The sequence below is a fragment of the Hippopotamus amphibius genome, chromosome 12, assembly GCF_030028045.1.
Source record: "Hippopotamus amphibius kiboko isolate mHipAmp2 chromosome 12, mHipAmp2.hap2, whole genome shotgun sequence".
Taxonomy (NCBI): Eukaryota; Metazoa; Chordata; class Mammalia; order Artiodactyla; family Hippopotamidae; genus Hippopotamus; species Hippopotamus amphibius.
In genome coordinates, this window is record NC_080197.1 from 7,581,023 (window position 1) to 7,594,432 (window position 13,410).

Here is a 13,410-nt window from a genome sequence, read left to right on the forward strand (position 1 = left end):
TGGGAGCAAAATCACCCCTGGTTGAGAACCACTGTTCTGTATCTCAGCACCATTATGAGTGAAGTTGCTGATATAGTCAAAGAGCCGCTTCACTCTATTTGCTTTGAGCAGCTATTAAATACTGAAATACAGCGGTGCCAACCTTTTTGGCACCAGGGGCCGGTTTGGTAGAAGACAATTTTTCCATGGACCGTGGAGGGGGCAGGGTGTGATGATTCAGACAATAATGCAAGTCATGGTTCAGGTGGTAACGCAAGCGATGGAGAACGATGGGGAGTGGCAGATGAAGCTTCTCTCCCTCACCCACCACTCACCTCCTGCTGTGTGGCCCGGTTCCTAACAGGCTGCAGACCGGTACCAGTACCAGTTCGCGGCCCAGGGATTGGGGATCCCTGCTGTACTGGATAAATTTAGTTAGGTTTTTTTTTAAACCTCACATGCCTTGTGATGGTATCAGTACCCCCTTCCTGCTTTGGGAGAACCACCGCCCCATTCTATCTGTACCCCGTGTGCTTTCCATAAAGTCTCTAGAGCAGTTCCTGACGCATAGTGAATGGAATGGTCAACAAATGGTAAGAATCTCTCTTCTATTGGCTGATGGTACAAGAAGATCTCAAAGCTCCTGGAAGCCCTGTGTGGAGCCAGAGTGAAGCCATCTAGAAGGAACAGGACTATGAGATGAAACCTAGGGTCCTCATTTGGACTCCATATCAGCCCAAGCCTGAAACCATCCCTACTCCCTGGACTTTGGGTTCTGAAGGCCAATGAATTTCTTTTCTGCTTGTGTCAGTTTGGGTTGATACAACTGCCTACCTTCCAGGTGTTTGTATACGCACCTTTGTTTAATCTTCACAACCATCTTGTGAGAGACATAATATCTTATACCCATTGTACAGGTGGCCAATGGAAGCTCAGAGAGCTAGGTCATTCAGCTCAAGGTCCCACAGCCAGTATGTAATTGACTATAGTTTCATTTCATTTTCTCCACCTCCCCCCACCCCGCCCCAGTTTATTACACTATTACACGTGCCCCACTGTCAATCTTGGTGCAGCGAAATGGGCCATCCAGCAGGAATAACACTTAGTTCCAAGTCTAACAGAGGCTTTGCCCAGAAAGAGCAGAACTTTGCCCAAGGTCTTTGGGAAGATTCTCTGTGTTCTAGAGGGCCGTCTCTGTGTTCTCTGTGTGATGTCTTTGCAGACGCATGCTGGATATGTGAAAACTATCTGCCTAGAGAGACTTAACTCCTGTTCATCTATCACTGTGAGACAGGGAGAAAATTACCTTAGTTAATATGAAACGGCCTTGTTTTGAACATACCCAAAAATAGCCAAGGGAAAAAATTATCCTCACTAATAAAGCGAGGCAGGTACAAAACCTTCACACTCGGAGGAACTTGAATGATCTTATCATCCTGAGTATCTTGATGGTAACTATAAAAATTCATCTTTATTTCAGTTTCAGGCAAAATATAAAAGAGTAATATTACCTTGCATTTAACACTGTCTGGATCCTACAAACCCAGTCTTGCTCCAAAAGTTATTATAATGAAACTTCAAAGATACTATTTAAGAGAAGCCCAGCACCTTCTGGGTCATCTCTATGCGTTGCTGCTTTTACCTACAACCACCCCAGAAGGAAGTTATTACTTAGATAAACTAACAAGGGAAGTTAAACACTCTGTCCACAGCCAACATCTAGTAAAGAACAGAGATGAGAACCTAGGATCTCTGACTTCCAAACCAGTGCCCCTTACACTACACAGCACGCTGTTGGAGAAATGAGTGAGGTCCTAAGAAGACATTTCCAATACTTATCCTTCTGATCATTCGTTCAATCTCAGGTCTGTACCAGCCCCACAAAGCATGACCACTGAACAAGAACGCAGCTCAGAATGCATGAATACTCTAAAGTCCTTACAGTATTTGAGGCACGACACTTTGTGGTATAGGTTGTAGGTACTATGATCATCTAACCACTGGAGTTCTTGGATGAAATACCCAAAAGGTCAGACCACAAAGAGACTGAAGTCATGAACCAAAAAAGCTCTTTCATTTTCCAAGTCAGCACTTTACAGCTTTTGGTCAAAGACCATTGGAATATTTCTGAAATTCGTGTCTCCAATATATCCTCACTTTTCCTCCACCATTTCTTTCACCTAAGCTCCTCTAGTATCTCCCCACAAACACACCTGCCACCTCTATCCTATTATTTACAAAATATGAACATGATTACACAGTACACACACACACACACACACACACACACACACACACACACCCCTGCTTAAAAATCTCTATGGTTTCCTACCACACTTGGGAGAAATATCAAAGTCTTTAAAATAATCTCCTAGGTCTTTAGCAGTTCCGCAAGATGTCAACATGAGTTAAACTTTTGCAAGCTATAAGCAGTTTTAAAACCTGGAATACTGACAAAATTTTTAAAAAGTTTCAAATAGTCATGAGATAGTACAAAGGTTGACTAAGTTTTTAGCCTTCAGAAGTGACAATAAAAAACCATGCATACCCTTTTCCTTTCACTATTTCCTATAAATAGAAGGAATCAAAGAAAAACTGAAAAATATGAATGTTGAAATAAATGCTGCCCAGAAGAGGCCTCAAACATCTTGATCAATGCAGACCTCTCTTGCACATAGATATGAAATAAGAGTGGGGAATGATACGAGGTGTACAGTCAATAGAAAAGTCTATTTTCTATGATAAAACATCTTTCATACCCAGATTTCACTAGTTACAGTTAATACATACATAATTTCCAAGGAAATTCCCTGGCAGTCCATTGGTTAGAACTCTGCACTTTCACAGCCCAGGGTGCGAGTTCAATGCCTGGTCAGGGAACTAAGATCTCACAGGCCTTGCAGTGTGGCCAAAAATAAAATAAATAAATAAATAAATAAATAAATAAATAAATAATAATAAGCAGCCAAAAAATAAAATTATATAATAATAATAATTTCTGAGACCCAAACAGGGAAATATACCCACCTTCCCAAACAAATTCTTAATTTTCTACCGAGATTTTCCCATAAGGGCAATAAGTAATTCTGACATAAGAAGGATAAGGCACTAAAAATTAAAGTTTCATTTGCTAATGTGAGAACTTTTGTGTCTCTGGGAGATTCACTGATGTGTTTATACTACTTCCATTTCCAGCTTCTTAAAATTTAAACAGACCTGAGAAGAGCTATGTGGGAGAGAAGAATTTAATCACTTTCGAGGATAGTTGTAAGAGTATCAGATTGATCATATTTCTGAAAAGCGCATCTTAAATAACTGGGCTTTGTTTATAATGGAGTGAACAGGTGAATGTGAGTGGAGCAGTACTGTGACATAGTCACGTGGAGCAGAGTCTCAGGTGTTTAGAACGTCTGTCATTGCACTTACATCAAGTACTATATTCCTGTCAGGAAGCACTGTCTACTTTTACAAACAAACAAACAAACAAAAATCTCTTTAAGTCACAAGTTGATTTTTTTCAACTTTAATTTCTTTCAGGTGATATATAGAAGGACTTGTATTTCTTAAAATTTAGTCATTTAAAATTCTAAAATATAAAATTCCATCTGCAGTGTTTCCAAAAGAAGAGCCTGCATTCTGAGGGAGGAAGGGTGAAAATAAGACACTGATTAGACTAATATCTTGGGTAGCTGAAGATCAACTCAAGTATTATTGGCACCATCTTCTCTCTCCAAAATTAACTTCGACAAGGGAAAAAGGAAAAGTCTCAAATGTGTTTCTTAGGTATTGCAATAAGCAAGTCATAGAATTAACCTCTTCCAGTATTAGTGTCATTCATTACACTGTGAGATAAATAGATGAAACTTAATAAAGTGCAACTTGAAGAATGTCAATGGCCCCTAATATTGACAATGTACCACCGTTAGTTCAGTGAGGAAACATAAATATCAATATAGAAGTTTACCAAAAACCAGTGAGTTGGCCTCTGTTGGGCATGACCCTGTAAACAGTACACTGCTAGCACTTGTACCTAGTTCAACTCTGGTCTGTGGTATGGACTCAAACTGTGTCATGAAAATTCCCATTACATTCGTGAAACACGAGCACCCTCCCTGGGAAAGAAAGCCACGTTGAATACACGAGTATTTACACCATTCCCAGCATCATACAGCTACAGCTCCATGCATTTCCCCAAGTATGCATCACATTGGATCCCATAGGTAAACCCAGGCCTCACGTGATGTGAACCTGGGGAAAAAAATGTAGCAAAACAGTCATGAAACTCACCTCCCTGCCTCAAAAGTGAACCAAGCAGCATCTCGTCCATACCGCCGCAGGGCGCTTAGCGGCCAAGAGATGAGTTTGACTCTGGGATTCTGGACGTCCCAAAGACAGATGTGCTCATATGTAATCTGCAAGGCACATTCGCCATGTACATCTAAGTTAGGAGATGGCATCAAATACACATTGAATCTCTCTGGGAGAAAAACAAAAGGTTAGTCTAAAATCCCCAGGAATAAAACATCAAAGACATTGTAGGAACAAAGAGGCATTTCAAAATAATTCAAGCTTTTACTCTAGGTTTTGGTTGAATATTCGAGAAGATAAACCTTTCTCATAAATTAACAGTTCTAGAAAATGATTTTTTTAAATGAAGACTATATTAAATAACAGAATGATACAGTCTGGTTGTCAACATACATGCAACACTATTTACATGAGCAAAGATCATTTTTAGATTTTTTGATCTGCATAATAAAAAATGTGTATGCCAGTCAAAGACTAAAGCAATGAAACCATTAAAAACGATTTTTTTTCCTGCCAAGTACACGTTAATTACACCCACATTTTTGTGTTCACAAAAGATGCAGGTGCAAAACAACTGCTACATGGTTTATCAATATTAAAATTATACTGATCAACTTATAATTTTCATTACTAAAGGAACACAACTCTATCCCAAATTATTTAAATAAAACTAATACTATGCACTTAACTGACCAACAGTTTGGAAAAATTCCAGTGGATCTATTTGAACTAGTTTTAACAAAGAGCTCCCCTTAACTAAATACCAGAAAGAAACATTCATTTGCTTATTTGTATGATTGTTAAAATTTAACTATGATTACTCTAAGTAAACTATCTGGCTTATTATTGCAACTGAATTTTCATCCCCACAGATACAGTCATGGTATTTCTGTTACATTCCTAGAAAATTCATTAGTTCAGGAAGTTACAGAGTCAAAATTTTAAGTGAAATATGAACAAAAATATTATCGCTATGGCAAACACATTTTTAGCTATTCGTCATTATGACAGATTGCCAACATCTGGGAAAACAGTGTGGCACTAATAATATCACTGATATTCTAAATTAGTTGTTTTATAATAAGGAAGTCATTAGAATTTCCATAGACTTTAGTTAAGTTTGGTAAATAGGAGTGTCAAGATAGTGTTCATAAATGTATTCAAGCATCTCTTCTTCAAATTTTCTAAGTTACTTCAAACTCCCAATAACCAAATATTTGCTGCTTTCTAGTAACTATTATTTTAAAAGTATATTCTAGTGGAGCAAATTTCTCCCTGGAGAGTTCTGAAATAAGTAAGAAAGACTGTCATCATTAAGCAAAAAGTAAGAGAGAGCAGTACCAATTTACTTGCCTGGAAGTTCTTCTATAACTACCTCGTCCAAGAATAACAGCAAAAGTGGTTAAGAGTGACTACTACAATTACTTGAAGTCACACAATTAATCTTGTGAAGTGTCTTAAAAGACAGAGCTGAGCTTCGTTATAATCCCTAGTAGTTATATGCCAGAGGTACTCTTATTCCTGTTTGACAGAAGAGGAAACTGAGGCACATAAAATTGGTACCAGAAAGGTAACTCCTAGGCACAGGCAATTCTTGAATTCTTCTTGGAGCACTATCTGAATATAGCTTTGCAGATATAAAATGTGAGAAGTAAGTGCTGATCTGGGTACTCTAAAGAATAACCAAAACCTGTCATGTTTTCCTCTTTATTGGTTTCATGTGCATCTGTCTGTGAGGCACTATGCGTGCCTCCGTTCAGCCCAAGAGCATCCTGAGTTCGTGAACTACAGAGGGAGGAGTCTGGGGCTTGGTTGCATGACCCCGGTAAACGGCTTAACCTCTCTGCAGCTCAGTTCCCCAGTCTGCTAAGAGGCTCCTCTGAATTAGCCAGCCCTTCTAAGACTGTGTCAATACCACTTTCCTGGAGATGGATTACGGCAGATACGGTGCATCCAAAACGGTCACTGACTGTAAATGTGTCATGAAGACATAGTTCCAATTGGGAGAAAGGGCATTTTTTACTAACAATTGCAGTGTGAATCCGTGGAAAGGGTCAGTACATTTCCACCTCTGCCATTAGTAATCAAGCCGGGTGACCCACAGCCTCTTTTCAGTTGTGATACATCTTTATAGATAAGTCAACAGGCTAGAGCAGAACTCTGGGATCCAATCTATCCCATCACAGGGCCCAGTTATCTGGAGCCAAACAAATGATTCCTCACCTCCAAGCTCATATGGCAAACCAACATTGATTTTGTTGACGTGTTCATGAATATTTTGGTCATAATTATTTATAATGATGTATTCCCAGGTTGAGTGCTGAGCTCAAAGAGTTGGCTCAATTGTTAAGAGTTAAAAAAATAGATCACAGATTCAGGTGGGTTTAAACTTGATGAAGTCTGGATTCTATTAAAAACACTGGAAAGCATTCAATAAAAATTTTAAGTGAAAAAAAGCAAGACAAAAACTCATTGCACTATAAAATCTATACACTGTAAATATAGGCCCAAGAGTATAGTCTGGAATCAAATAGCAGTTACTGGAATTGGAGCAAGATCTTTAGCTCTTTTAAGCCTCAATTTCCTCATCTGTAAAATGGGAAAGTAATAGTACTTGTACCATAGGGCTGCCGGGAAAATTAAATGGTCTAATGCATCTTCCACAGAAAACTCACACACACAGCGGTTTCTTCATAATTTCTAGCTGATATTATGAGTGTAGATACATTCCTATTATATGCTGAAAACATATTAAGAAAAGAAACACACTGAAATGTCAGCACAAGTTCTAGGTGAAATAAAAGGTTATTTTTACTGCTTTCTTTATACAGTTAATACCTTCAAAAATTTTACATCATGAAGATGTCTCATGTTTCATTACATGGGGGCAAAAACAGTTTTAGAAAAGGGCGAAGGAGACAATTCTCTTTACATACCACTCTGTTCTCTCTCAACCCCAGTAGCCAGTAAGTCAGGCTCTCCAAGGCTGATGTCATTGATTCGCGTCCCTACACACTCCATCTGGAGGACTTTGCACCATTCGTCCGCCTCAAGATCTGCGGAAATGTCCAGAGATTAACGTGTATGCCCAGCACCCGCTGAAAAGCAAAAAGCCGAAGCCCTCCCTGCCTCCCACAAACCTGATTCACACGCAAAGGTCTTGGAGGTATCATCATTGAAATAAATCCCTATGGCGTGTTTCTTGGTGCTTTTTGGCAATCGAGCTACGTTCTTCACATTGTTGAGTTCTGTAACCTGAAAAAGGAACAATGCCGAGTTTGAGGATGCTCCGGAAAGAAAGCTGCCCATCAACACCATCGCACCGAGTGGAGGTACAGGAGGTGGAAGGCATATCCCAGGGGAACACAGCCTAAGAGAAGAGTATGTATTCAAAAGCAACAAATTATTTCAGTGTCATCCTTAATGCCTAGCAAGGAAGGTTAACAAATTACCTCCCCTTTTCAGATTTTTCGAAGCCTATTAAGTGGCACAGGCTCAAAGCTTCATAGATGTAAAAGCTTGTTGTTGTTGTTGTTTTAGCTTTTTATCTGCACCTGTCAAAGACTCTGCCTTCTCCATTGTTTTCAAGTCTATCTCCAAGTCCATCTCCATCAATGTGGACAGACTTTCAAACACCCCATCTCTTCAGAGCACTCCCAGTGCAAGCATCTTAAACACATCAACCCCAAGGAAGAGAAGGCCATGGTGGTCTGGTTCGTAACTAGACGATCTCACTCTTTGATAATCAGAGAGAGAGCCTCAGAATCCTCAAAGATGCCCCTTTACTCGAGGTTGAAGTCATGTATCCCAACACAGAGAGTTGGTTCATGAAATGTTACCCCGGTCTCTCTGACTTACTCCCAGCTTCTCCATGGTTATGGGGCCACTGTTTTAGGGTCTGAAAACACTGCGTGGTATCACCTTCTTCCTTTGAGTAGGGGAAAGCTCTCCCTACTAGACATTCTCCTCACCTCCCTCTCTCCCACAATCTCTTGGTCCCTTTAACACTTTTATGAACGTTCCACTCCCACAAGGGGTATTGGCTTATTGTGTTTCCAAAATGCCCATCCCCCATTCAGTTACATCTCCTGGGTCCTGCAGGAGAGAAAGTTTAGGTGGCTTGGGACAGAGCATTTACAAGACAAATAACCCTTTCACACTGACAAGCTTAACCTCCCCTTAGTCTATCTCTTCTGTTTTATACAAAAGAATGTGCCTCCCATCAATCTTTTCCATCAGTAATGGCATGCCATTTCTCCCATCTCTTACTCTAAATTCAATAAATGCCTGGCTCAGGAAGTAGGTGAGGAGAGAAGTAAATGCTCTCCATGCACCTGCTTCTTAACCTCCACTGGCTCTCTTTATAGGATAATGCAAATTTCTTAGCATGAAATATCACAACAGTTGCTATGGACCAAGTGTCTGTGGCCCTCCCCAATTCATAGGTTGAAAGTCTACCTCTAAGGGGATGGTATTAAGAGGTGGAGACTTTAGAGGTGATTAGGTCATGAGGGTAGAGCCCTTGTGAACTGGATTAGTGGCTCTTAGAAAAGAGGCCCCAGAGAGCTCCCTTGTCCCTTCTGCCATGTGAGGATATAGCAAGAAGATGCCTTCTATGAACCAGAAATTGAGTTCTCACCAGACACAAAATCTGCCTGTGACTTGACCTTGGACTTCCCAGCCTCCAGCACCATGAGAAATACGTCTGTTGTTTATAAGCTACACAGCTTATAGATTTTTGTTTTAGCAACCCAAACAGACAACTGTTTCCCAAAAGCTGCAAACTCTTTAGTGGTTTAACACTACCTATCTCAGTCTCCAAATGCACCAAGTCTCTTACTGTTTACCAGATGCAACCCGTTTTATTTTTTGTTTATTTCTGTGCTAATACCACACTATAAGCCACTATCATCTTGTCCCAACTACTTACTGGTCTCTCCACTTCCATCCTAACCCCATTCATTTACTGTAAACACAGCATCCAGATGACCCCCCCCCTTTTTTTTTAAGTTTTCTTTTTTAAACCCCTAGTCAGCTTCGGGAAGGAAGCAGCTCTGGTGGAAGCAAAGATATTGTGGTGAAAAAGTAAAAAGAAGCTTTAACATGAACAGAGGAGCTTGGACAAGTGAGGGTTGGGGAAGGGGAGTAGATGATCTTTTTAAAACACAAGTCTAATTCCAGCATTTCTAGGCATAAAACAGAACACTTCAATGACTTCCCTTTTGTACTTGGAACAAAAGCCCAAATCCTCAGAATGATTATGAAGGCCCCCTGAGGTCTTCCCTCCAGCTATCACCAGCCTCCTCTCTGAAACACCATCCCTTGTCCCAGCCGCACTGGCCTTTATTCAGTTCCCAGGAGGCACCACGATGCTTGGGGCACAGAGCCTTCCTCACTGTCTCTTTACTTCACTCCCACTCACCCTTCTGGTCTTAGTCTAAATCTCAGCTACCTGAAGACTGCCACTGGACAACCCCCGAGCCCCCATCAAATCAACGTCTCAAGGCTCCACTATCCAATGACATCTTTGGCCTCTGGCTATGTGGGTTTTTCCTTAGCGCCTGTCTTAGAATAAAAGTTCCATAGGGCAGAAACAGCATATTTTTTGCCCACCACTTTGCCCCCAGAATCTAACCCAGACCCTGTCACATAGCGAGAACTCAGCGAACGTATGTGGACTCGAACAAAAGACCAGACTCACCCGCAAATTTACTTGTGTGATGCTTCTCCAGGGTGAATGCCTCTCTCTCCTGTCTCTTTTCTCCAGGGAAATTTCCCTTTTCCTTCAAGGTTCACTTCCGCTGGGAAAGCTGCCCTGACCTCAGTGTGAATTCCTTGTTCCCTCTTTCTGCTCCCACATCTGCCGCATGAAGCTGTATTCTATTATCTGTTGTCGTAATTAATCCATTCATCTCTCCAGCTCCCAGCTAGACATGAGTCACCTACCCACGACTTACTGATGAGCTGAATCAATGAAAAACCATCATTTGAGAGTCAACATTTACTGAGCTTGAACCATACGTTTACGCACACTGCGCTTATTAGTGTTTTTTATATAGAATGTCTCATGATCTTCATAAAAATCCTATGACATTGATATTATTATCAGTATTTCCCAGATGAAGAAACTGTGGATGAGAAAGGTTAAACTCATATGCCCGAGTCCACAGCTAAAAAATGCCAGAAATGAGCTATGAATGAGGCAAGCTGACCCCAAAACTTGGGCTCTTCACCGTCTGAAACACTAATAATGACTGACTCTGCAAAGGTTCAGCATAGAAAATCTTGAACTCCGAAAGTCATCTCTTCCTGGAGGACCTCTTTCTTTTCATGAGGATATAAGGAGGGCATGACGGCTCTAGGTTTTATGCTGACCCTCTGCTGAGATATTATATGGGAGTAGTCTACCTTAGCCTCCAACTCAGCAATGACCTTGAAATATGTGATAGCATGAAACATCCATTAAGGGCAAAGAGGAAGGAATAAGTCACCTGAAAGGATCAGGAAATGTAGGGAGAAGTGCAGGAGTCAGAACACCATCACCCATTTTGGAAACCGGTTTAGATGATTAGAAACCGACATCTTGCTCAGGGGAGGTGACTGAGTGTTCAAGCAGCAGGCAGGGTCATGCTTTGTGTGTGGTAGGATCAGCAGGTTCTGAAGCAACAGTTTCTGTCCCCAGCTCAGAACACATCTCAGTGAGCATGTTTATACACACACACACACAAGCACACACACACAAACACACTTGAACAGTTTATTTTCAAAAGAATTGCAATTTGCTCTAATTCATAATAGAATCTTCCTCAAAATATATGCTAAAGTGATAATTATGAGAATTAACATTTGCAGATATATTTAAAAGTCACATAAAAACTTTTATGAGCTATATTTGTTTCCACCATCACTCCATTTTGCAAATAAGAAAGTCGAGGCAGGACATATTTTTTAATATTCCTTTTCCAAAGAAATAATTTGCCCCTAAATAATTACTTTTGAAGCAACGAGAGATTTTTTTTTAAATAAATTTATCTATTTATTTATTTATTTTTATTGGCTTAGTTGGGTCTTCATTGATGCGCGAGGGCTTTCTCTAGTTGCAGAAAGCATGGGGTTACTCTTCACTGCGGTGCACGGGCTTCTCGTTGTCATGGCTTCTTTTGTTGCGGAGCACAGGCTCTAGGCACGCGGGCTTCAGCAGTTGTGGCTCACAGGCTCTAGATCTCAGGCTCAGTAGTTGTGGTCCATGGGCTTAGTTGCTCCTCGGCATATGGGATCTTCCCGGACCAGGGATTGAATCTGTGTCCCCTGCATTGGCAGGCAGATTCTTAACCACTGTGCCACCAGGGAAGTCCGCAAAGAGAGATTTTGATAAAGTCTCAGATTCTCATTTAATATGAGTGGTATTTTAAATAGGGGCGACATCAGAGTAACTGACCATCAGAAATGACTATATGCGATCCTCAGAACCATCTCAAAGAGGATCAGCTTTCAGGACCACGGGCACGTAACATCTTCAGTTCACCTTGAGTATGAATTTACTCTCTTCTCCTTATGTCTCAGGTCAGCCAGAAGTTATTTCCTGCCAAGTTCAAAACCTTTAAGGAAAACTGCCTCTTAAGCTTTATAGATTATACTTATAGTTTTCTAGACTTTATTTTTTTTCCACAGTGCAAGAGAACAGACACACCCTAAACTTTACATGAATTACGCTGTCTTTGTGTAGAGAGTCAGATAAAATGTAAAAATTTCCTCAAGGTGTAACAGCATCAAGGAGGAAATCACTTAAGCACAGCAGCAGGAGAACCACATTCCCTCTTTAAGAATCTTCCTTGCATCCACTGATTCATCAAAATGTTTAAGTCATTGTTTATTTACTATTCATTTGCTCATTCATTCATTTATTTTTATAATTTACTCTGTGTCAAGTGCTGTTCTTTTCACGAGGGATAAGATATGGAAACTCTGTGCATTGTTAGAGGGAATGTAAAATGATGCAGCTGCTATGGAAAATAGTATGGAGGGTTTCTCAAAAAATTAAAAATAAAACTATCATGTGGTCCAGCGATCCCACTTTTGGGTACGTATTCAAAGGAAATTCAAAGGACCTCAAAGGGATATTTACACTCCTGTGTTTATTGCAGTATTATTTACGACAGCCAAGATATGGAAACAACCTAAATGTCCACTGATGGATGAATAAAGAAAATGTGGTCTATACCTACAACAGGATATTATTCAGCCTTAAAAAATATATCATTTTCTTTCCCTTGTACTTCTTTTTAAATGTGAATTCCCGTTCATGGCAAGCGATACTGGTTTCTATCGATGGTAGTAAGAAAATGTTCTCTTATTTAAACAAAGAAGTGATATGACTTCAAGCAAAATATTAAGTAAATGAGTAGAGGTGATACCATGACAGCAAACTGTTATGAATAAGTGACAAAGGACTAAAAATTAGGGAAAACACCATCAATCTACTCGTCCTAATCTAATACTACTATTATGACACTGACTTTCATTTCATTTTCTGCTGAGTCAACCATCCAGGTGGTAACAGTTGATCTAAAGGTCTACAGTCACCCAGAGCAACTCTCATTTGTTTGGCAGAAGCGTGACAAGAGATTTCAATAGAAACCTGGTAAAGATTTGGTGCCTACTTGGTATCCCAAAGCTCACTCATCTGAATAGGATCATTTGGGTTTTTTTGCCTTTTTTGTCCATTTCAAGATTACATGTCCTAAGTGAGAAAGACGACAAAGCGTTTTAAGCCTCATGACCAAAATCTGAAATGTGTCTGAGAATTAGGATTTAAAGGTCAAAAGAACAGTTCCAAAGAGAGGTCTAGTGTGAGATCCAGTTACAAATTTTCATTACTTAGTAGCAGAGGGTTTGATAGTCAGCAGTAAAGAAATAGAAGTCAAATGTTATGATTAAAAATGGCATATAAGTAGAGTTTAAATATTTTGACCTACCCTTTTATATAATCTTCATGGTAAGGGAATAGTTGACCAAGTCAGACAATCAAAATAATTTCTATTTATTTTCTAGGCTGTTACCTGTCTGATTACTTGTTCAAATTAATCTATGGCCTCTCACTCTCTAACCTTCCTTTTCCTTTTC

General features: G+C 40.0%; 1 protein-coding gene across 2 annotated transcripts in view; it reads right to left on the bottom strand.

Annotated features, from left to right (window-relative positions):
* DOK5 (docking protein 5) overlaps window positions 1-13,410 on the bottom strand; it is a 149,212-nt gene that overhangs the window by 53,320 nt on the left and 82,482 nt on the right. For both annotated transcript variants that reach the window (XR_009048578.1, XM_057704251.1), the window contains exons 3-5: window positions 7,428-7,542; window positions 7,224-7,343; window positions 4,267-4,456 (exon numbers count right to left, since the gene is read on the bottom strand). Coding sequence is in view for 1 of the 2 variants with exons in the window: in XM_057704251.1 (XP_057560234.1) it covers window positions 4,267-4,456; window positions 7,224-7,343; window positions 7,428-7,542 (425 nt within the window). In the remaining variant the exon portion in view is untranslated. The remainder of the gene's footprint in view (window positions 1-4,266; window positions 4,457-7,223; window positions 7,344-7,427; window positions 7,543-13,410) is intronic.